Source organism: Monodon monoceros, unplaced genomic scaffold, assembly GCF_005190385.1.
Source record: "Monodon monoceros isolate NGI ecotype Baffin Bay Population unplaced genomic scaffold, NGI_Narwhal_1 Super_Scaffold_7, whole genome shotgun sequence".
In the NCBI taxonomy this organism is placed as follows: Eukaryota; Metazoa; Chordata; class Mammalia; order Artiodactyla; family Monodontidae; genus Monodon; species Monodon monoceros.
The window spans coordinates 56,295,905-56,318,661 of NW_021703784.1; the positions used below are offsets into that span (position 1 = coordinate 56,295,905).

The window sequence follows — 22,757 nt, forward strand, 5'->3', positions numbered from 1 at the left end:
CCCAGGAGCATGAAACAATAAGCCCAGTTTGGGGAGATACCAGCACTGCAGTTAGGGTGAGGCTGAGCATAAGATGTAGGGAGCAGGGCAAGCTGTGTGGGAGTCAGTTCTTGAAGGGCCTTGGATGTCAGGCCAAGAGTTTGCACTTTTACAACAGTGATTCTCAAATGGAAAGTGATGGGGTCGGGAGGAAGAGAATGTGTAAAGTTGGAGGAAACAAATATAAAAAAGGATTTTATTTTTTGAAAAAGCTAATCTATTATTTGATTTCATAAAACAAGCTCAGAATGAAAGATTGGCAAAATCTTTTTTGGTGGGACATGGGTTAGAAAGGACTGAGCAGTCATGCTATAGACTGGGAAATTGCTCAAACTTATAAGGAAGTAATATGTTCAGATTCTCATTCTAGGAAGATGCTGGAGATTGGAGGCTAAGTAAAACCATCAACAGTGTGGCTGCATTTTATTGGTCCATTCAATTGACATACTTTAGCACCCACTGAGGAAGGAGAGAAAGAAACTCTCCTTCACCCTAGAGCAGTTTCTCTCAACCTCAGCACTGTTGACATTTGGGCCAGATATTTTGCCTGTGGGGGCCTGTCCTGTGCATCGTAGGATATTTAGCAGCATCCCTGGTCTCTATCCACTAAATATTAGTAGCACCCCTCTCCCAGCTGTGACAGCCAAAAATGTCTCCATACATTGCCGAATATCCCCTTGGAGCTAAAACCATCAGGCTAAAAACCACTGCCCTGGAGGAGTGGTTCTCAAAATTTAGTGTCAGAATCACATGAAGAGCTTATTAAAACAGTTATTGCTGGGACCCACCCATACAGTTCTTGATTCAGTAGGTCTAGGATAGGTCCTGAGAATTTGCATTTCTGACAACTCAGGTGATGCTGATGCTGCCAGTCCTAGAGCCAGGTTTTGAGAACAACTGTCGTAGACAAATTCTCTACGAAACAGAGATGAAACAAGATACTGTCAATTTTGCATTACTTCCTTGGGTTCATAGAGCCCTAAAGCAGTGTTTCATTTGAGTCACAGCAATCCTGTGAGGCCTGCAGGGCAAGTATTACCAAACTTTTCCCACAAATGAGGAATTTGCAGCTAGGTGTTTATAGGTTCTATACCCAGAACCTCTGACAAGGCCAGTTGGGTTTGCATATTTTCTAAAGTTTCACCAAGTTGACATTTGTCTGCACGTTCCTGCTACAGGTATTTATCTATGTGGCATAAACCCAGATATAGACACCTAAGTAAATCCACTACGATTTGATAGAGTTGTGGCTTCTAGTGATAGAATAAGGATCAGCTTTGTCCTGTCATTTAATTTACGTTTGGCTCTAAGATATGCAGACTGTTCTTAACAAAAGGATAGAAAGACTTTCTGTTTACTTCACAGTTATTTAGTGTCTGCATTGTGCAAGTTGTGCCAGGCACACTGAGTATACTAGAGAAATAGAGAAGTTTGAGATGTTATCTTCTATTACCAGACACGCATGGCCTAGTTAGGGAAACTAAACTAACACATAATGAGAAAACTAAGGGAAAATCTAAGGCAGAAGGTTAGATGCCAAGAGTGAAGAAGTTTAAGGGAGAGGTGGCCTAATGACTTGGGGCAATGGACTTTGAAAAGGAGAAATACGAGCTGCACCTTAAAAAGTGAATAGGACAGGGACAGAGCAGGGAGCAGCTTGAACTCTGGTTCTGGCCTGCAGGGGTGTGAGGCAGAAATGAACCCAGTTGGGACAGAGCCCATCTACTATAATGGAAAAAGCATAAGTCTTGGAGTTCCAATTTCTGAGTAGCTGCATGCTACTACTTACCCTAGACAAATCACTTAAATTCTCTGACCCTCACATTCCTTATTTGCAAAACAGTAATTACTGATCTCATCTGGTTGGATGAGAATTAAACAAGGTAATGTGTTTGAAAGCATAAAACATAAAATCCTATGCAAGTGAAGGTGGTAATAGTTGGTGTGATTTATCCTCGGAGTAGTAAGAATGAATGGGCCCCAATTAAAGGTTTTTGCATAGAAGATTTTTTTAAAGCTCATTTATTCATGTCTATTTATCCATTCAGCATTCATTTATTTTGTGCCAAGCACTGTGCTGGGTGCAGTAGATATAAAGGAATCAGCACAGAGTGCACATCACATCAGGGGAAATAGATGTGAAACAAACAAATGATATGGTTGAAGAGTACAGAAAGACTAGAGCACAGAGGAGCAGCCCTTAAACCAACTTAGAGTCAGGGAAGGCTTGCTGGAAGAGGTCACTTGCTTGAAGGTCACTTGCTTGAACCATTCCATCAGGAATGGTTAAAAGGTAGCAGAGGTCAGTGCTAGCCCAGAGTAAGGGGAAGTGAGGACTGGAATGATGATAAGAATGGTTCCCTATAAGGAGGTAGAATACTTGCTGGACATCAGAAGAGGAATCCCATTAGCCAGATAGAGGGGGAAAATGTTGTCCCCGGCAGTGGGATTGTAGTCAGAGAGGTGAAGGATGAATTGGTGGATTGGAGAGAGAGGGGCCCTGCTGTTAATAGACCAAGTGAGAGATGCTAAGGTCCTAGCTCAAGCAATGGAAGGTCAGGGGAACATAAAAGATGCTCATAATCCCAGTGAATGACCCTTTTTTCTTCTCCCCTTCTTTTGCAGGAGGAATCTGAGTGAGCTAGATCAGATCCAGCAGTACTTTAGCCAGAAGCTCACCAAGCCTTTATTTCCCCTCAGTCCTCAGACCCATACTGCCATCTCGCAGTGCCAAGAGAGTCAGAGGGACCATCTTCGGCCAGGAGCCAGCAGCCTAGACCCCGAAAGCCATTGCATCCTGGAGAAATCCAATAACCTGGTGTTGCAAGTCAGCTCCTTAATCACAGGTATGGCTCAGGGCCGCTCTTGTTGAGGAGTTATGGTCATGGGTGCTTATTCAAAACGCATTTGAATGTGTGCCTTTAGACAAGTCTTTATGGCTAATAGAGACCAACAGCTTTCACCATCTTTCTTACTTACTTATTTACTGCCTTCTTTTTGAAAGGAGAGACGTAGTAGCGTGGCACTGGGACATGTGCAATGGAAAGAACATGGGACTGAGAGGCAGGGGACCCAAGTCGAATCCTTGGTGGGTTTGTGGCACAGACTTAACTGTTTGACTCTGAGCATACCCTTTCCCTTCTTGAGCTTCAGTTTCCCCAACCAGAAAAAGAGGGAAATGGATTAGATGAGTTCTTCAGTGGCAGTTCGTGAACTCCTGCCGCTCTATTTTCAGAAAAACTCAGCTATAAACATATTTCAGATTTTAATTCTCAGAGGCCAGAAGACTGCATTTTTAGCAAGCACCCCAGATGATTCTAGGTGTTGGTGGTCCATAGTCTACCCTTTGAAAAGCCCCCTTAAGTGGTGGTTCTCACTTTGACTGTATTGATATCATTCAGGGAGATTTTTTTTTTTCTTGGCCACACCGCGATCTTAGCTCCCCGACCAGGGATTGAACCCGGGCCCTCAGCCGTGAAAGCACAGAGTCCTAACCACTGGACTGCCAGGGAATTCCCGGGATCATTTTTCTCAAGCAGAATGTGTAGATTCTACACAGGGATGAATAAGTTCAGTTTTTTCTCTTTAAAGGGAAAGCAAGCCACCATGGTTGATATTAGACACAAACCTTCCTGCCCTCTTCTCCCAGATACCTAACCTTTTGGTAGCCAGGACCACAGAAGTGTACTCTGTGTTTGGCTTCCACTTACTGTTTATTGAGCACCAACTGTGCCAGGCATTATTGTGTCACTAGTTCTGGCAGGATACAGTGGTGGACAAGACAGGCATTGTCTGTGCTTTCATCAAGCATGCATTCTATAGTCAACCAAAGAAGCTGCCCCCCAGAAAGAAAGCATAAGAGCAAAACAGAGGGAGGCTTGTTTGGGGTGGAGGTGAGAGTGGATAAGGAGAATCCCTTTAAAGGTCATATTAAAAGAGGAGAGTGAGGAGAATCAAAGGCTTGAAGCCGAAGGGCCTTGAAGGCAAGCTTAGTAGTTTAATCTTTATCCTGGAAGAAAAAGGGGAGTTGTAAGCAAGGGGATGACGGAAGGAGAACTGATTTTCACAAGGAGAGGATGAATTTTGAAAGGAGTTACTGAATGCCTATATATGTGCTACACAATGTATGCCCGTTTATCTCATATATTTTTCACCATAACGCTGTGAAAAAGGTGGTGTTTTATCACATTTTAAAGATAAACAGACTCAGGATAGTTTGCTCATAACCACAAAATTGACAAGTGACAGTAGAGATTTGAATCCAAGCCTGACTGGCTCCAAAGCCTGTGCTCTTTCCAGCACACCATGCCGCCTCCATTTTCTTCACAAATCTCCACAGCCTTATCATTTGGGTGATGGGTATTTCTTTGCTCTTATTTTCCAAATAAAATAGTTCTAATAGCTGTCATCAAATAGGTAAATAAGTGGATTCTCATTTTGGTTTTTAATATAGGTAATTACTGAAGTAAATGGAAGCATGAACATTCCTACCAGGACTCCCAGCTCCCAAGAATTCCTGAGCGTGAGCAGATAGTCTCTGAAAGTGTTTCCACAGACGTAACCACAGCTATAAATGGATTAGATTTTGGTCCTCTGATATTAGAATAAAATGCTAGAAATTGTACCGCCTTGAATATAGTTTCACTCACTCTTGGGGGCAAATTAACTATTATCTTTAAGGTTTGTTCAAAGGTCTGATTGCAAGACTACATCTGAAACTAGAAGCTAATGTGGGAAAGTTGAGTGGTCTGGGGCCCTACCTTGTAGTAAGAGTGATATCTGTTACTGTTTAGATCTGCAGACTATCACCCGGAACTCCCAAGGATCTTTGCGTTCTCACCAAGCGAAGAGTAGAAGCAGAGAAGTCACCACCTTCCCAGATGCTCAGGACATAGCCACGCAAGAACGAAGCACAACTCCAGACCTGCCATTGGCAAGAGCTCCAGATGAGGGCAGAAACTCCCCACCTCCCTCTACTCTTGAAGAGACTTCAGGTGGAAGAGGAATGCTTCACGAGGCCCTGGGGCACACGGTACCCACCACAAGAATGCAGAGCAGTGAGGACACCAGGGCAGGCCTGGCCTACAGTGATGAGGACTATGAAGAAGACATCATTGAGCCCAGGGCCCTCAATGAGGTCACCACCGTGACAGACAAAACTAGCCCTTGGTCCAGTTTCATGTCAGATGCAAGTGAGATCATCAGCCCTCAGCCTGATGAGGGGCAGGGGGAAGGCCCCTCTTGTCCTTCAGAGCCTTTCCCCAGAGAGGAGCTCAAGGTCAGAAGTAGCTTTCTGTCCAGCCTGGAAAGGACTGTTAACCCCCACTTGCATAGGCAGGGCTCTCCTAGCCAAAGTATTGTTCCTTGTGAGGGCATGGCATGTAAGGCCAGGATTGGAGAGCCTGCCTCAGCAGGCCCTCAGCTAAGCTCCCATGTGACACTCTCAGGAGCCCAACAGAGCAAAACCTGTGTTGGGTGGCACTCACCAAAGGCAGGCCAGGACCAGGAGCCCAAGCCAGAGGCCCAGGCTGAGAAGGAAGTGGCCTCCGATGAGCTAAGTGACTCTGCTGATAGCTCTGAGAAGCTCCCTCTACACCCAGCCTCCCAGAGCAGAAGGGAAAACCATAAGCAGCCACCCATCAACTGCCCTGACATCAGGCAGAAGCAGCAGACATCTGGGTCAGAGGTGTCCACGAAGCAGAGCATCCTTCTGTATCCTTTGGTGTTTCCCCCAGGTAGCCCCTTAAGCCATCTCTAGGCATTTTGGGTGCCGGTGCTTAGGCCAGCCGCATGAGCGTGAGCAGTGTCCCCCCTTATAGAATGCACTCAGGGGCATGGGGAGCCCCTTCCTGCTGAAGACTCACCTGTACTGATCAGGTGCTACGATTCTACCATTATCATCAGGCCTCTGAAGTATAATGCTTCGTACTGGGTTTAGATGTTGGTAGTACATTCATTAGCCTATCCTAGCCTGATTTATCTGATTAATCTCTGGGTATTTTACACCTGAAGGCAAAGTTCTGCATCTAAGGAATGAGACCATTAATCTCAGTTGAAATTTCAGGGGAGGGTATAGAGAAAGAAGAGTCCTACCACGGATTGAGCATTTACCGTGTGCCAGGCACTTTATGTACATTTTGCATTCGGCCACACAAGTCTTTAAAGTTGGTATCATTTCTATTTTGCATGTAATGAAATGGAGACTCAGAGTTTTAGTGACTTGCCTAATTAACTTTTTTTAAAGGCAAGTGATGGGTCCAAGGGGAGGGGAAAGTGGGCACTGTTGAAATGGTCTTACCCAAGCCCCCCCAGGATGGCAGTGTTGATGGGGAGAGGGGCATCTGACATTCCCCCTCTTCCTCCTTTGAAATGCAGATGGGCATGTTATGGGGAAAGGAAACCACTTGGGACCATCAGTAGCCCTCACATCTGTAGCCTAACCAGCTGATCACATCAGCTCACCTGATATCCCAACAATAAGCAGGGGCTGTTGCAGGGCTGGTGGGTGAAGCAGCTGCCTTTGTAGTGCTTTGCAGTCCTTTCTCCACTAGAAATCAGGGGGCCTGACTTCGACCATTCGGACCCAGCTCTTACTACTTGTGTAACATCAAGTGTATAGTTTAACCTTTCTGAGCCTCGATTTCTTCACCTATAAGATGGAGGTAATAATCCCTTACCCACCAGACTGTACATTCCCAAGTAGGTCAAGGACCTTGTCTTTCTCCATGTCCCCAGACATGACACACAGAAAGGATCAGTAAATATAGATTGAGATGAGCTATCAGTTTCACAGGATTCTTGAAAAAATCAAATGAGTGGGAACATTTGTATGTACCACACAGATGTGATTCTTGATGCAAGGCAGAGAGAAACCTGAGGGTAGAGGGTATGGGCTCAGGAGAGGCTTAAAGCGTGAAATGGCTAGAGGCTGAGCGCTGAAAGCAGAGTGCCTCGGTGTTCTTTCCTGGCCTCATTCTTCCTGGCTTCTGATGTTTCTGCCTCTGCAGTCAATTTAGTGGTGCTCAGAATTTATGGTCAGTGGAGGAGCAGTCACATGTGCTAGGTCCTAAGGGCACTGCTTTAATTCGGGCCTTCCCGACCGCTCATTCTTTCAAAAAGTGAGTATTGCCAGGCCCGGTGCTGTGTAATGACGACAGAGATTTGAATCAGACCTTACCTTGAGAAGTTCCCGTTATGAGGTAGGAGACAGGTAATGACAGTAACAGTAAATAGGCAGTGATAAATAGCCTTTATTGTTCTAAGGCATGGACAAAATGCTAGGGAACAAGAGGTGGAAGCTGCCATAACTCTGTTTGGAGGTACCCCAGAAAGAGAGACAGTAGAGCTGGACCTCAAAGATGAATAGCCATTCTGTAGGCAGGGACAAGAACATTCTAGTCACAGCGAACTGTGTGCGCAGAGGCGTAGCCACTTGAAGGAGCCTAGCCTGTGGGCAGAAGTCACTGCGGTTAGAGCCCCCAGATAAGAGGGATGGTGAGGGGTGAAGCTGGGCTGGATCTGAAGGGGCCTTTTATATCTGGCTAAGGTACTTGGACTCTGTCTTGTTAGCAAATTAAACTTCAGTTTCCTTATCTTTAAATAAATAGGTAATAACAGTAGTTTTCTCGTGGGGTCGTTGTGAAAATTGAATTAACAATGTAAACTACCTAGCATAGTGCCTGGTGCGTAAATAGTGTTCAGTAAATGTTAAGCAAGCGTATGATTGGTCAGATTTACATATTAGAAAATTCTCCCAGTGCCTTGTAGAGGGTGGATTAGGTCAGTGGAGACCAGAAGCAAGGAGACCAGGTAGGAAACTTGCAGTAATAATGAAAGATGAAGAAAGTCTGACCTAAAGCATAGACTGTTTTATGATGAGGAAAAGGAGGAGGGATCTGAGAGGATTAGATAGGGGCAGGGTGAGAAAGAGGAAAATAGAAGTATGACTGAGAGATTTCTGTCACAAGTTAGGTCATTTACGAGGTAGGAAATAGCAAATAAAGGCAGACAGTTTGGAGTGAAGAGGCAGATTTCTATTTTGCACATGTGCCTGTGAGACGTCCAGGAGGAAATGCAGGCCCGGAGTTCAGGATGAGATCAGCTATAAAGGTAGATATCTCTGGAAACAGACAAGAACAGCAAGGAGACAGGGAAAGGGAGAGCCACACAAGACAGAGCCCTGAGGATCACCAGTACACGAGGGCAGGGGGAGCAGACGCGCCCATGGCGGAAGTGGAGGAGGGCCGGCGAGAGAGATGGGAGCGGCAGGGTTTCGGGGAGTGGTGGTCAGCACCCTGATGCTTAAGACAAGTCCAGCACAATGTGGACTGACATGTGTTCGCTGGCTTTAGCATTAGGAGGACAGTGCAGAGGTGGGGATGGAAAGCAGATTTCAGTAGGTGTGAGGGAACCAGTGGTGACATTTCCCCCTCAACTGGGGAGACAGGAAGGGCTGACATTTACTGAGTACATGCTATGTGTCAGGCACCATTCTAAGCACTTCGTATATATAATGTCATTTAATTCTCAAAACAAAAGGTACAATGATTATATCCATCTTACAGGTGAAGGAACAGGCACAAAGTGTGAACTTTTGTGAAGGTACCATCTAATAAGTGACAGAGGTTACTGTTGGAGCAAGACCCTTAGAAAGACAGGTGGTGCTGGGCTGAGCAGGGGAGCTTGGTGTTTCAGCACACCCTGGGCACCTCACAGCCAAGCTGACTGTCAGGCTGAGTCCTCAGCAGTCAGAGCGTGACAGCAAATAGGTCCTACCTCACCGGGGCCTCTGAGGAAGGCTGAGGTCAAAGGGCTCTTTCCCTTCAGGATCTCCAACTCTGTCCCCACCTCTCTGTAGAAAAATCAGGGACTTGAGCCAAAGCAGGAAATGATGTATTTCATTCATTCAGTAGATATTTATTGAACATTTATTGTGTCTCGGGTACTATGCTAGGTGACAGGAATATAGTATGAAAGAGAGCTCATCTTTGCCCTCCTCGAGTTCGAAGTCTAGCATGGAAGAACAGTGATAGACCAATTTGCATCAGAACCATACTTAGCTTATTGAACAGAAACAAATAGACCATCAAAATAGTCCCCTCCTGCCCCTCCTAAACTGAATCATTGCTTTGACTGAACAAATTTGTGGAACACTGTGTTCTCAACACAGTACTGGGTACCTCCAGAGGATATGGAGAAGTGCAAGATACAGCACCCGACTTCTAGGGCTCATGTCCAGGTGGTGGATCAGCTGTGCCTACTTATACAGAGCCCTCATTTCTGGATGTGAGCACAGAACACCCAGGAGGACAGGCCCTCCTTCAATGCCAGGCAGCACCTTCCAGCCTAAGATGCTGCCCTGGAGCCACCTTCCCACCCCTACCCTGTCAGGTTTTGGCCAGCAGGCCCTCGGCAAGTATCACCCAGTGCTTGCTACCTGCCAGCCTCATGGGGCTCTAGGGAAGTAGTGAGGTGACTGAAGGAAATACACCACCTCTGCCTTTGAGAAGCTTAGGGAATATTGGGGGAAACAAATTGAGAGTCATATCAGACTAAATAAGCATTAGCCGGGCTTCCCTGTGGTTAAGAATCAGTGGTTAAGAATCCACCTGCCAATGCAGGGGACACAGGTTCGAGCCCTGGTCCGGGAAGATCCCACATGCTGCGGAGCAACTAAGCTGGTGCACCACAACTACTGAGCCTGCGCTCTAGAGCCCGTGAGCCACAACTACTGAGCCTGCCTACCACAACTACTGAAGCCCGTGTGCCTAGAGCCTGTGCTCCACGCCAGAGAAGCCACCACAATGAGAAGCCCGCTCACCGCAATGAAGAGTAGCTCTCGCTCTCCGCAACTAGAGAAAGCCCATGCGCAGCAACGAAAACCCAACGTAGCCAAAAAAAAAAATTAAAAAAAAAAAAGCATTAGCCTGTGTTTCAGACTGGGCACTAGACTAGGAAAGGAGGGGTCACTGTGGCTGAGATTTAGAGGAGGGTTCCGGGAGGAGGCGGGATCTGAAGTGACCCATAAAGTATAGACCAATTTGTTAGGAGTTGCAGAGCCTTCCAGGCAGAGGGAACCACTTGAGCAAAGGATTCATGGGCAGGAATAAGTTGGAGGGAAACAAAGGGGTGGTAGAGGTCAGAGGAGATGCTTGTCTGGGGAAGATTTCTAGGTATTTGTGTCCCTTAACTACCTTTATAGCCCAGAGCCCATTGTGGTGCCCAACTTCTTTTTACCTCCCCAGCAGTTGGAGGCCTCCCTGCGGATGCTCTCTCTCTCTACAGCTTTGCCACCACCAGCCACAGCAGATCAGGTAAGAGGACACCTGGCCGACCTCCTGTTTCCTATAGAGTCATCATCTCTTTCATGAAAGCATACAGAATGCAGAGTGGCCCCGGCCATGCTCATGGAAAGGCAGCAGCAGTGGTCACTCTCCAAGCTTGTGCTGAGCTTATCCTGTGGGCCCAGCAGTGGGAGGAGCTCGGGAAAAGTGAGGAAGAGCCAATGTGTTAAGAGCAAGGGCATCATCAGCTGAGATGACAGGTAGAAGAAATAGCACAGAAGTGTAAAAACAGGACTCAGCTAAGAAACACATACTGAGTGCTGTGGGAGCTCCAACTAAGCAAAGATGGGTTTGAATGGAGGAAGCTTCAAACAGGAGATCCCACCTCGGGAGACCGTGGCAGATGAGTAAGGTCTGGATGAAGAGAGTAACAGAGTGTTAGACCTATTTGTTGTTTACAGAATACCTCATAACTATTCGTCACGCAGCTGAGTTAGGTGGTTGGAACCTTGGTGCAAATCCTAGCTGTGCTCTCTTCTGCCTTGACACAGCACCGGACCTTTCTCGCAGGTGGCACGGAAGTAATATCTGCTTCTCTAATCATTCAGCATATATTTACTGAGTACCTGTGCTGTATCAGGCATTGTGCTAGGTGCTGAGCATGCAGTAGTAAATAAGGCAAATTCCCTGTCTTAACGGAGTACAAACAGTAAACAAAAAATATTTACAAATTGTGATGAGTCCTAGATGCTCTGAGAAAGAACAGGCTTTCCCTGAGGAGGCAGTGTTTAAGCTGAAAACGATGATCATGGTGGTGCTTGCCAGGTACCCAGCACTGTTTGAAGCACTTTAGGTTAACTCCTTTAATTCAGCAACCTGATGAAGTACATACTTTTATCCCTATTTTAAGATGAGAAACCTGAGGCACAAAGCGATTAAGTAACTTGCCTCACACAGGTAGTTAAGTGGTAGAACCAGAATTAGAACCCAAGCAGTCTGGTTTCAAAATCTGTGTTTCTAACTACTGTGCTGTACTGAGGAGGAGACACAAAGCCCCTGCCTCATGGAGCTTTTATTTTATTTTTAATTCTCCTTTTTATTATTTGGGCACGCAGTTTATAAGAGTAAATGAAATCTTGGAGTAAATTTCTATTGGTTGTACAGTTGCGATGGTTAGGCTCATCTCATCTCACCAACAGTCCAATGAAGACTTTTTTCTTTTTATTTAATTTTTATCTTATATTGAAGTATTATTGATTTAAAATGTTAGTTTCAGGTGTACAGCAAACTGATTCAGTAATACATATACACATATCCATATTTTTTCAGATTCTTTTCCCGTATAGGTTATTATAGAATATTGAGTAGGGTTCCCTGTGCTATACAGTAGATCCTTATTGATTATCCATTTTGGGTTTTTTTTTTAATATTTATTTATTTGGCTGTGCCTGGTCTTAGTTGCAGCACACAGGATCTTCGTTGCTGCGTGCAGGATCTTTTAGTTGAGGCATGTGGGATCTTTAGTTGCGGCACGTGAGATCTTTAGTTGCGGCATGTGAACTCTTAGTTGTGGCACGTGGGATCTAGTTCCCTGACCAGGGATTGAATCTGGGACCCCTGCATTGGGAGCACAGAGTCTTAGCCACTGGATCACCAGGGAAGTCCCGATTATCCATTTTATATATAGTAGTGTGTGTATGTTAATCCCAAACTCCTAATTTACCCCTCCACCTGCCACCTTTCCTCTTTGGGAACCATAAATTTGTTTTTGAAGTCTGTGAATCTAATTCTGTTTTATAAATAACTTCATTTGTATTGGGTTTTTTTAGATTCCACATGTAAGTGAAATCATATGATATTTGTCTTTGTCTGAGTTACTTCACTCAGTATGATAATCTCTAGGTCCATCCATGTTGCTGCAAATGGCATTATTTCACTCTTCTTTATGGCTGAGTAATATTCCATTGTATATATGTGCCACATCTTTATCCATTCATCTGTCAGTGGACACTTAGGTTGCTTCCATGTCCTGGCTGTTGTAAATAGAGCTGCAGTGAACACTGTGGTACATGACTCTTTTTGAATTATGGTTTTCTCAGGGTATATGCCCAGTAGTGGGATTACTGGATCATATGGTAGTTCTATTTTTACTTTTTTAAGGAGCCTCCATACTGTTCTCCATAGTGGTTATACCAATTTACATTCCCACCAAGATACATTCCCACCAACAGTGTAGGAGTGTTCCCTTTTCTCTACACCCTCGCCAGCATTTGTTGTTTGTAGTCTTTTTGATGATGGCCATCCTGACTGCTGTAAGGCTGATATCTCATTGTGGCTTTGATTTGCATTTCTCTAATAATTAGCCATGTTGAGCATCTTTTCATGTGCTTTTTGGCCATCTGTATGTGTTCTTTGGAGAAATGTCTATTTAGATCTTCTGCCCATTTTTTGATTGGGTTGTTTGGTTTTTTTGATGTTGAGCTGCATGAGCTGTTTGTATATTTTGGATATTAATCCCTTGTCGGTCACTTCATTTGCAAATATTTTCTCCCATTTTGTGGGTTGTCTTTTTGTTTTGTTTATGGTTTCCTTTGCTGTGCAAAAGCTTTTAAGTTTAATTAGGTCCCATTTGTTTATTTTTGTTTTTATTTTCATTACTCTAGGAGGTGGATTGTGGAGCTTTGAAAAAAACAATTTCAGAGAATAATACATGCTATGAGCAAAATGTATTAGCTTATTTGTTAATTATAATAGCCAACCCCTATGTAACGCTTACCGTGCACTAGACATTATTCTAAGCATTTTACATGTGTAAACTGATTTAATTCTCCCAAGAACCCAATAAGAGGGGTACTATTGTCATCCCCATTTAATAGATGAGAAAACTGAGGTTCCCATACAGACTTACAAGGTATTATAGTTTCTATTCTGTAGAAACTGAGACACATAAAGGTTAAGTAGGTTGTCACCTACCCAGGGTCTCCCAACCAGTATGACTCCAAACTCTGTGCTTTCCGTTGCACCACTTTAAAATCATGACACTTGGCTTACGGTATATTTTTCTAGCTAATTTGCCTTCTTTATATAGGTTTCATTTTGCAGTTAACGTTTCAACATTTTTTAATGCTCTTCCAGGGCCTACTTTGATTACAGATGGGGTCAGCCCAGAAGTATCCTGGGAGCCTAGGGATATAGTCCTGAAGAGAAGCCATAAGATGTCTAGTTCTTTTACTGGTTTCCTTCCCCACTTCTCCCCCAGCTTCCCCAGCATCATTTTGAGGACACCTCATTTCTTTGGCACATTGATAAGTGTAAATTCCCACACATCTCAGTTTTTATCACATTTGTATTCCTGTCCTAGAGGAGGAGAGGTGCCAGTCCCCATCAGAAGCTCTGCATTTCCGTGGCCTTATTTCTACTCTGGTTCAGGTCACCAGTTCATCTCCTTCTACTCTGCATCTTCCCTTGCATGCCCCATGTATTCACGTCAGCACTTATGCTAGGGTAGCAGGGCTGTGTCCAGCACCAAGCACAAGCTTTTGAACAAGACATCTATGATATGAAATACTGAATCTGCGACGTGGCTAAGTGATCTTGGGCAAGTGACTTGACCTTTCTGAGTCTTGGTTTTTTTTAAAGTAACATCAGGCTAAGAGAATTCTTACCTAGTAAGAGGATGACAAGAATTACCCTAGAGGAAAAACGCAGACACTGTTAGTTTCCTTTCCCTCTTCCCCTCCCAGCCAAGTGGGTGAAATGTGAGTGAGATGTGCCTTGTAGGAAGGGAGGTCTGTGAGTCACTGTGTCTGAGCTGTCAGCTCTCAACTGCCAAATGGAACTGCTGTTCCTGCTTTTGTGCTGTTCCTGCTTTTGTGTTTCTGCCTTCATGATGTGCCAGCTCCTGGGGGGACTTATTATCTTTGATCTATTAAACATAAGACACAAAGGGTGGGAGAGGGATGTAATAATGTTTACTTCAGTTAAAGGGCAAGTCTAGTTTTGAGAAGATAAAGTCTCATACACTTTGTATCCTTTTCTCTTTCTTGCCCACAGCAAAACTCCATTGTTTGTCTGCTGCTCTCAGGAACCTTATTCGGGGTCCTAGTTAGGGTAGCCAGTCATCACAGTTCACCGGAGCTGTCTCATTTTCAGCATTGAAAGTCCCACGATCCAGGAAACATCAGGGTGTTCGTCGTCCTCACTGTTGATGAGCCTTTCTCACTACTTGATGTGTTTGTAGCAGCACGTTTTCTGCAACTTATGCTCTTGGCTTCATTCCTTCTTCACACCCTGGTCTCAGTTTATTACCATTTCCCTTCAGCATGAAGAACTTCCTTTAGAATTTCATGTAGTGCAGACCTACTGGGAACTGATGCTCTCAGCTTCAATTGGCTGAAATGTATTTTGCCTTCATTTTTCAAAGATACTTTTTAATTGGATATAGAATTCTAACTTGAATTGTGTTTGTTTTAGCATTTTATTTATTCATTCATTCATTCATTTTTAATTTTGGGCACGCCATGGAGCTTGTGGGATCTTAGTTCCCCAACCAGGGATTGAACCCTGGCCCTCAGCCGTGAAAGCTCCACATCCTAACTACTGGACGGCCAGGGTATTACCTGTTTTAGCATTTTAGAACTATCACTTCACATTCTACTGACCTCCATTGTTTCTGATGAGAAGCAGCTATCATCCTTATTGTTGTTGCCCGGAATGTTATGTGACCTTTGTTCTTTGGCTACTTTTAAGATTATTTTCTTTGGTTTTCAACAGTTTGACTGCGATGTTCACAGTTGCAGAGGCTGGGAATAGGATGGGGGAGGAAGAGCACATAGGTCTATTCAACAGTATTAACAATGCTTTAGTTCTTAGGTTGGGTTGTGGGTTTATTGATGTTCATTTTTATCATGCTTCATAATTTAAATATGTTAGTATTTTTTGGTATATTACACCATGAAATCACAAAATCGTATGTAATTTAAATTGTAAGAATGATTGAATGGTGACAAAATGGAGACACCAAGCCCTTCCATAGATTTGGCTGTGAATATGGATCAGAAGTATAGGATAGCGGGTGGGGTAGCATCTGAGATAAGGTTAAGTTTTTTGGTTTTTTGTTTTGTTTTTTTTTATTTGGGAAAGGCTTCAGCTTTTTCTGTACAGCAGTGCAGTGACCAGTAGAGAAAAGAAGAAGGGGAAGATGCAGGAGAGGGAGAGAATAGAAAGACTAGTCCCTGGATCCAGAGCACATGTGGAGATATTAGCCTGTTGAGAAGAAAAAGAAAACTCACCCTATAGCACACAAGCATACAGGCAGACAGAGAAGATGGGTGCTAAAGCAGATAGGATTAGATTTGGTGATAGAGTTTCCCATTTGATGGAAGCTTCTATTTTCTCTTATGTCCATTTATTTTGGCCATGCCATTTGGCATTCGATATCCTAGTTGCCCGACCAGGGATCGAACCCACACCCCTGGCATTGGAAGCACAGAGTCCTAACCACTGGACTGCCAGGGAAGTCCCTGTTTTCTCTTCTTTCTTCTATTTGTGGTTATGTTTCAGGCACAGTTAACAGCTCAAAGTGAGAGGTGGGCAGGGGAGGGCAGGAGCCTTGTCCTGTACCCCCAACTTCAGAATTCCATCTATTTTGCCTCTTCCTAAGGCTCTGAAGGCTGAAGAGGAGCATTTTGAGAGGCTGACTCTTCTCACCCAGTGTCCTGGGACAGATATACTTAGCTCACCTGGCTCCACCACAAGATCTAAGGGAAGGCCTAATCCTTCAACCACACTGAAAAATGCACCTGAACCCAGGAACCTCCCAGACAGTCTCCATTTCTAGCATTTGTGAAACAGGTGTTTTCCCCTTTTCCCCACAGTACAGTGGATACAGTTCTCTGTGTGAACTTCGTCAAGTCTTCTGATTTTTCTGAGTTTGTGTCATCTGTCAGATGGGGTGATCAGGCCTCAAAGCATGGTTGCACTGAAGAGCACCAGGTGTCACACAGATAGGGTATAGAGGCCAGCTCTCAGCCCCCCTTCCTCATGACTGTTTCATCTTCTGGTTGTCACCTCTTCAAGAAGCAAAGGAGGGAGGAGGATGGCGCGTCTAGCAGGACCATCGAACAGCCATCCAGTGGCACCTTTGAAATTCCTTATGAATCAGTCAGGTTCTGCTGCCTCTGCTTTCTCTTTCCTCTTTGTGATAAAGTAACTCTTCAATGGGACAGCTCCCTGGTTTTATGTATGGTTACTTCTGATTCTGTTTGCTTAGCTGCCAGGGGCAAACTAGTTTTATCAACTTCTCTAAAAGGGGAGGTCGAGGATGAGATAGCACTAATGTACATGTTGTTTTCCCCAGACTTATGTCTTCTGCTCTTGTAGATGTTTCTTTGGGGAAATTTCAACCACTTCAGTTATTTCAGTTATTATTACAGTTCGATGACTCTCAAATCCTTATCTTCAGTCCAGACTTCTCTGCCATGCTGCAGACACACATGGATCCACCTACATCCTAGAAGTCTTTACTTGATGTTACAAACAATTCAGCACATCCAGACCTTGAGCTTGTCATCTTCCTTTGCACACCCCCTCTACCGCCGGCATTCCTTATCTCAGTAAACACGACCACGGTCATGTAGTTACCCCTGCCAGAGCATGTGTGTCGTCTTCCCCTCCTCCTACACCTTTATCCCCCACAACCCACCATCACCAAGGCCTGTGAATTCTGTCCCCTAAATATCTTTGAATCCACTCACTTCTCACCATTTCATTATCTAGCCCCAGTTGTTTCCCCCAGAGCTGTTTCTAACTACTCTTACTCACAGCCACACTTTCCCACCACCACGCGTCTCCATACTGAAGCCAGTGTGATTGGCCACTGTAATCTCTTACCCCACTCTACCACCGGAGGAGGGAGGGACTCTTCAAGGTTGTCAAAATCCAAAAAAAACCCCTCCATATTCCTAAACTAGTTATTAAATCTGAGTGCCCAGTTTCTTTGATCTCTCAGCGGCATGAGACACAGTTGATCTCTCTCCTGTAAACATTTTCTTCACTTGTTTCTAAGGCATCAGTGCTTCTTGGTTCTCTTCTTCCCTTGTTGGCAGCTCCTGCTCAGCCGCCTTTGCTGGTTCTCCTTCATTTCCCCTACTTGTTAATAGGGGTGACCAAGGTGTGGTCTTTAGACTTCTCTATTTACACTTACTTTCTAGATGATCCTGTATGATCTCAAGGCTTTAAATCCCCTCTATATGCCGAAGACTCATAATGATTATCTTAGCCCAGACCTCTCCTCTAACTCTAGGCCCCTATGTCCAGCTGCCTACTCAACACATCCAGACTCAACTCCAGATTTTATTCCTCAGCTCTGTTCCTTGGTCTTCCCCATCTCAGTTAATAGATATTCTATCCTTCTAGTTTAGTTGTTCCTGCCAAAACCCTTGGAATCCTCTCTGATGCCTTGATTTCCAATCCACCAGGAAATTCTGGCAGCTCTACCTCTAAATTCAGATCCATCCACTGCTCACCACTCCCACCACTACCTGGTCTAAACTGTCATCATCTCTCGCCTAGATTGTTGCAGGAGCCTCCTAACTTGCCTTTCTGCTTCTACCCTTGCCCCCATTCCCCATACAGTATCCTGTTAAGTTTTTAAGACGTTAAGTAAATCATCAAATAAATCATGTGACTTCTCCACTCAGAACCCTCCAGTAACTTACCATCGATGACTAGGAGAGCCTGAGGTGGGTCTGAGGACAGGCAGGCCAGAGAGTAGGAAAGTAGTTTGGGCCTCAAACTTGAAATGTACATCTTTCAGCAAATTACAAAGCCAATAGTCCTGAGCTAGGTGCAGAAGTAGACAGAGGAGCTGTGGTCCCTTCCCCCGCCAAAGCTTACGGCTCCCCTGGGGACTAAGCTTTATATGTAAGTTCCACCAACTCCACCAAGCGCCTGTAGTGCTTAAAGTGCTAGACGTGGTGCCATGGACCCTCTTCAGGGAGGTCACAGTTCTCAAATGACATTAGCCTATTATTAGTACTTAAGTAAAACAAAACAAAGAGAATGCGTACAGGGAAAGGAAGACAGAGCCATGTAGGGTGGCATGAGTAGAATTCAGCAAAGATGAAGGAAAGGCTTTGAAGGCTGTGGATTTGGAGAAAAGAAACCTCTCAGAGAATCAACAGAATGTGGTAACTGGGAAGTACAAACAGGATGTGCTAGAGGGGAGGTCAGAGCTGGGGAGAGATCAGCCTGGACCAAAGCAGTCAGGATAGGAATCAGAAGTAAAGAGCAAGAATCAACCTGTCATCTGAGCTCCTGGACTAACCACAGGCCTGGGGCCAGATGCTATTGTTCATGAGGAGTGTGTGTAGGAGGCAGGAGGTCGGCAACAAGGCCAGGCACGAGTGTCCCCTTGAAAGCCTTGAGTTGTCCAACTCCCACCCCTCCTTAGAGTTCTCACCTCCACTTGGCCAGACCACAGTGTTTCAGACATCATCGGGATCGAGGTGCTCCAGGCAGCTGGGGAGCTGAGTCAGCAAACCTGGTTTCTTTCTTTCTTTCTTTCTTTCTTTTTTTTTATGGCTGCGTTCGGTCTTCATTGCAGTGCGCGGGCTTTCTCTGGTTGCGGTGAGCGGGGGCCCTTCTCGTTGCGGTGCGCAGGCTTCTCATTGCAGTGGCTTCTCTCATTGCAGAGCACGGGATCTAGGCGCACGGGCTTCAGTAGTTGTGGCGCACAGGCTTAGTTGCTCCGTGGCATGTGGGATCTTCCCGGACCAGGGCTCGAACCTGTGTCCCCTGCATTGGCAGGCGGATTCTTAACCACTGCGCCACCAGGGAAGCCCAAACCTGGTTTCTTGCCCTGGCTCTGCTTCTGGCCTTCTGAGGTGCTGAACAAGGTCTGAGGAGGCAACACGGATGTAATTTGTGGCTATACGTCCCTCTTCTCTCCTACCAGGCAGTTTTGTATAGCGGTTAGGCACATGGCCTCTGAATCCAGACAGCCTAAGTTCAGAGCTCAGTTTTGCCACTTTCTAGCTGTGTAACCTGGTGCAAGTTACCTACCTTTTCTGTGCTTCAGTTCCTTTATCTGAAAAATGGGTGAAACAGTACCTGCCTACTAGAGTGTAGGGTTAACCGAGTAAGATGTTAAGTACTTAGAGCAGTTTTTAGCACATGACATAGTAGGAACTATATGAATGTTAACTATTGTTATTTTTATCATCATTATTATTGAGACAACTTCCCCTCTTGTGCTGTTACATTCTGGGGGGACTAGTAGGAAAAAAATGCTAAGGGATAGGGACATCATCAAAAGCTTAGCACCAGGTGCAGGGAGCTGCAGGGACCTGGGAAGTTAGACCCCACAGGGCAGCCCCAGAAGGATGGAGAGCATTGCTCAGGGCCCTAGCAGTTGATTGTGTGCTCAGTTCAGACCCTGAGTTAGAGGCCCAGGATGACCCACTGCCCCCACCTAAGGGTGGTAGAGCCCTAGCCTCAGAAGTCCGTGGCCTGCCTGCCTTTGAGTCCTGAGGCTGCTTCTTTTCTCCCAGGAGCCCAAAGAATTCTTCTGTCCCTTGGTTTCCCTTCCCCAAGCCCAGAGCCATCTAAGAGAAACACAGTCTTGGTAGAGGAGCCCAGTCCTCCATAAAATCACCAGACCAGATGGTTGGAGTCCAAGAGAAGTTCCTGAGCCTGGTGTCCTCTTCTCACCCTGTGGTCCAGGCCTGATGGCTGAGCTGCCCATCTTGGGGCAAGAAGCCCTGACCTGGCCTCACCTCTTTTAGCTACCAAGTCCCTAGCCCTCTGCAGAGACCCAGGAGGAGTCCCAAAGGTCAAAGAGCCTCTGATTCAGGCCACACAAAGCTTTGAGGAGGAGATGAGCTCTCTGGCCAAGGGTGTACAGAAGTCAGGGGAAGCAGCCAGAATTGGCTAGTGCCCACCTTGGCCCAGATGCAGTTTGGCCGGCACCGCGAGGGAAAGGGCCTACAGGTCTGCTGGGCAGGTGCTAGGCTCAAGTTGCCTGAGCACTGAGGCCAGAGTCTGGGAGGAGCCAGGAGTTCCAAGAGTGTCACTTTAACCCTTCCCTCTCACTGGCAGGGAGTGGGTTCAGAAGGTTGAAGAGTCTTGATCTAGTCTGGCGTCTTCATGGTGCAGGCTGGGAGACTGAGGCCCGGGCTGAGGGGTGACACAGGCCCTGCGGAATAGGCCGGTTGTCAGGGAAGCCTTCTCGGAGGAAGGCAAGGGAGGCATCGGGGGGTGGGGAGGAACAGAGGCAGCATGTAGGTAGTGAGAACCACATGACCAGAACTCTGAGGCAGGAATGGAGGGTGAGCTCAGAGCGTGGAGCCCAGCCACATTGCAGCTGGGCTAGGTGGTCAGATTTAGGATTGGCCTCTCAAGGCTGGGCACCTGGTCTGCGAGTATTATCCTCGCTTCCCCCCTGCTCTTAGTTGCAGCTGCTCAGTTTGCTACTCTCTTTAGCACAGGGAAGTCCTAGTCCCAGCCTTTGGAGAGGACTCTGGGAGCCACCACAGGGGAAGGCAGCCAGCCAAGTAGGTGAAAGTTGAACAAGGCAGGCGGCTCTACTGAGCCTCACTCACCTCTGAAGCAGCAATCTGTTGGCAGCCCTATCCTAGCCAGCCAGAACCAGCTGGCTGTTTACTTTCTGTTTTCAGCTCTTTGGAAAGTTTTGCTTCCAGCCCCTGAGGCAGTGTTTATGTCATTGTAAGGGATCTGCTCTGGGGAAGAAAACAAAACTTCAAACCTGATGCCAGGCCCAGGGGCTCAACGGGTGGGGGGCAATGGTAGGGGGAGAGTATGGCCAGTCCTGGCCTAGCCCTGGGCATCCCTTTGGGGGTGCTGTACCCCACTTCTGCTCCGGCTGAAGTGAGGTCTCAGAACAGTAGGGCTTCATTTTGCTCTCCACAGCTGGTGTCTCCAGCTTATTTAGCCCCTGTGCTTTTATATCTGGCCAGAGCCTTGGTCACATCTGAATTGTATTTCAGCTTCTCGGTAGACCTGGGGCAAAGAGGCAAACAAGTTCCCAGCTCCACTTGGTAATGAAGATACTGAGACCCAGAGAGACAAAGTGTCTTGGCCTCAAGCAAGTGGGGCAGTTGGGCTGGGCCACAGACCAGTGTTCCTTCCACTCCACCCCACTGCCTCCCCTCTGAGAAAGTCCTAGGGACACCCAGAAGCACGGGTAAATGGGGGTGCCTGCACCTCCCACCCTCCTGGAAACGTGTGGTCTATGTAGGGATATCCATCTGGGGACTAGATGGATGGAACCCAGAACACAGTGGCTTGAATCAGCTCACATTTCAAGGCCAAAGAAGAGGGCTGGAGCCTCCTGAGAGAGCGTTTGGAGGAGATGCTATCACAGGGAGCTGGCCAAAGAGGGAGCCACGGGCCGGGGTAAGTCCCTGGGTTACAGGGTGCCTTCTCCTGTATTACCTGCCCATCCTGATCTGTTTTCAGATGAGGAAACCAAGGCCCAGAGAGGAAGTGACTTGCCCAAAGCCACTTGGCTAAGAAGTGGTAGAGCCAGGACTAGAGCCACTCCCCCACCAGGGTTAGCCTCTTGGTGTGAGGAACCCCTGGAAGCCCCATATTTTCCTGCCACCACTGCTCCTTACTCCTCCCCTGATGCTTTATTTTCTCCGTGCTGGAGTTCTGCCTTTGACATTGAAGGCTCCTTTGAGACGTCTGTCTCAAACAATAGGCCGAGAAGCCTGGGTGTCCAGGTGCCCAGAAAAGAGCAGGCCCCCATATTTGGAAGTGGGAGAATAGGAGAGCTGGATGGATTTAATGGGACAATCAGAGCCCCTCATATACTGCCAGGCTTAACACCCAGACCACAGTAAAGCCTGTTCTGTCCTTCACCCCAGGACAGGGGTCAGCCCCGTGCCCCCTGATCATTGGAAAGTCCAAGAGGAATATGGTCAGTTCCTCCCCAGACATTCAGGAACTTGAGCCCCTCCCTTGCTGGGTTTGTCTTCTGCTCTCCATACCTGCAGTCAACCAGTCCCATCCCCCTGGCTTTCCCAGCAAATAAATTCCTTCTTCGCACCTTTGCTCAATCTAAGACTCTACCTGGAATATCCTCTCTCATACTCTTTGTTCAGATTCCACCTTCATGTTTCAAGTCCGTCTTCTTGAAAGTACCCTTCCAGGGACTTCACCCCACGTATGACACCCACTGTCCAGACTCCAAGGCCGCTGCAGCCCCTCAGTCTGATGGTCATGCTTCCATGTGGGCTCCTCCTGCCTCCCCAGGGAGGCTGAGGCTCCTCAAACCATAAGCTATGGTGACAGTTTGCTGGTGCCCCCAGAGCTCCAGCAGGAACATGGGAGTATTTTCAAAGGAGTGGTGGGTACGTGGAGGGGTGTCCCTGCGTGGGCAGCTACACCTCTGCCCAGCCCCGCCAAGGCTGT

The 22,757-nt window shown here is 46.4% G+C and overlaps 1 protein-coding gene across 6 annotated transcripts in view; it reads left to right on the forward strand.

The window, feature by feature from the left end:
- The window catches only part of C2CD3 (C2 calcium dependent domain containing 3), a 130,666-nt gene that overhangs the window by 102,043 nt on the left and 5,866 nt on the right, over positions 1-22,757 (forward strand). For 4 of the 6 annotated variants that reach the window (XM_029209643.1, XM_029209647.1, XM_029209644.1 and 1 more), the window contains 3 exons: positions 2,665-2,885; positions 4,833-5,751; positions 10,241-10,352. In XM_029209643.1, the coding sequence (XP_029065476.1) occupies positions 2,665-2,885; positions 4,833-5,751; positions 10,241-10,352 (1,252 nt within the window). Of the gene's footprint in view, positions 1-2,664; positions 2,886-4,492; positions 4,788-4,832; positions 5,752-10,240; positions 10,353-22,757 lie in introns of those variants that run through there. The other 2 variants (XM_029209645.1, XM_029209648.1) reach the window with 2 other exon arrangements.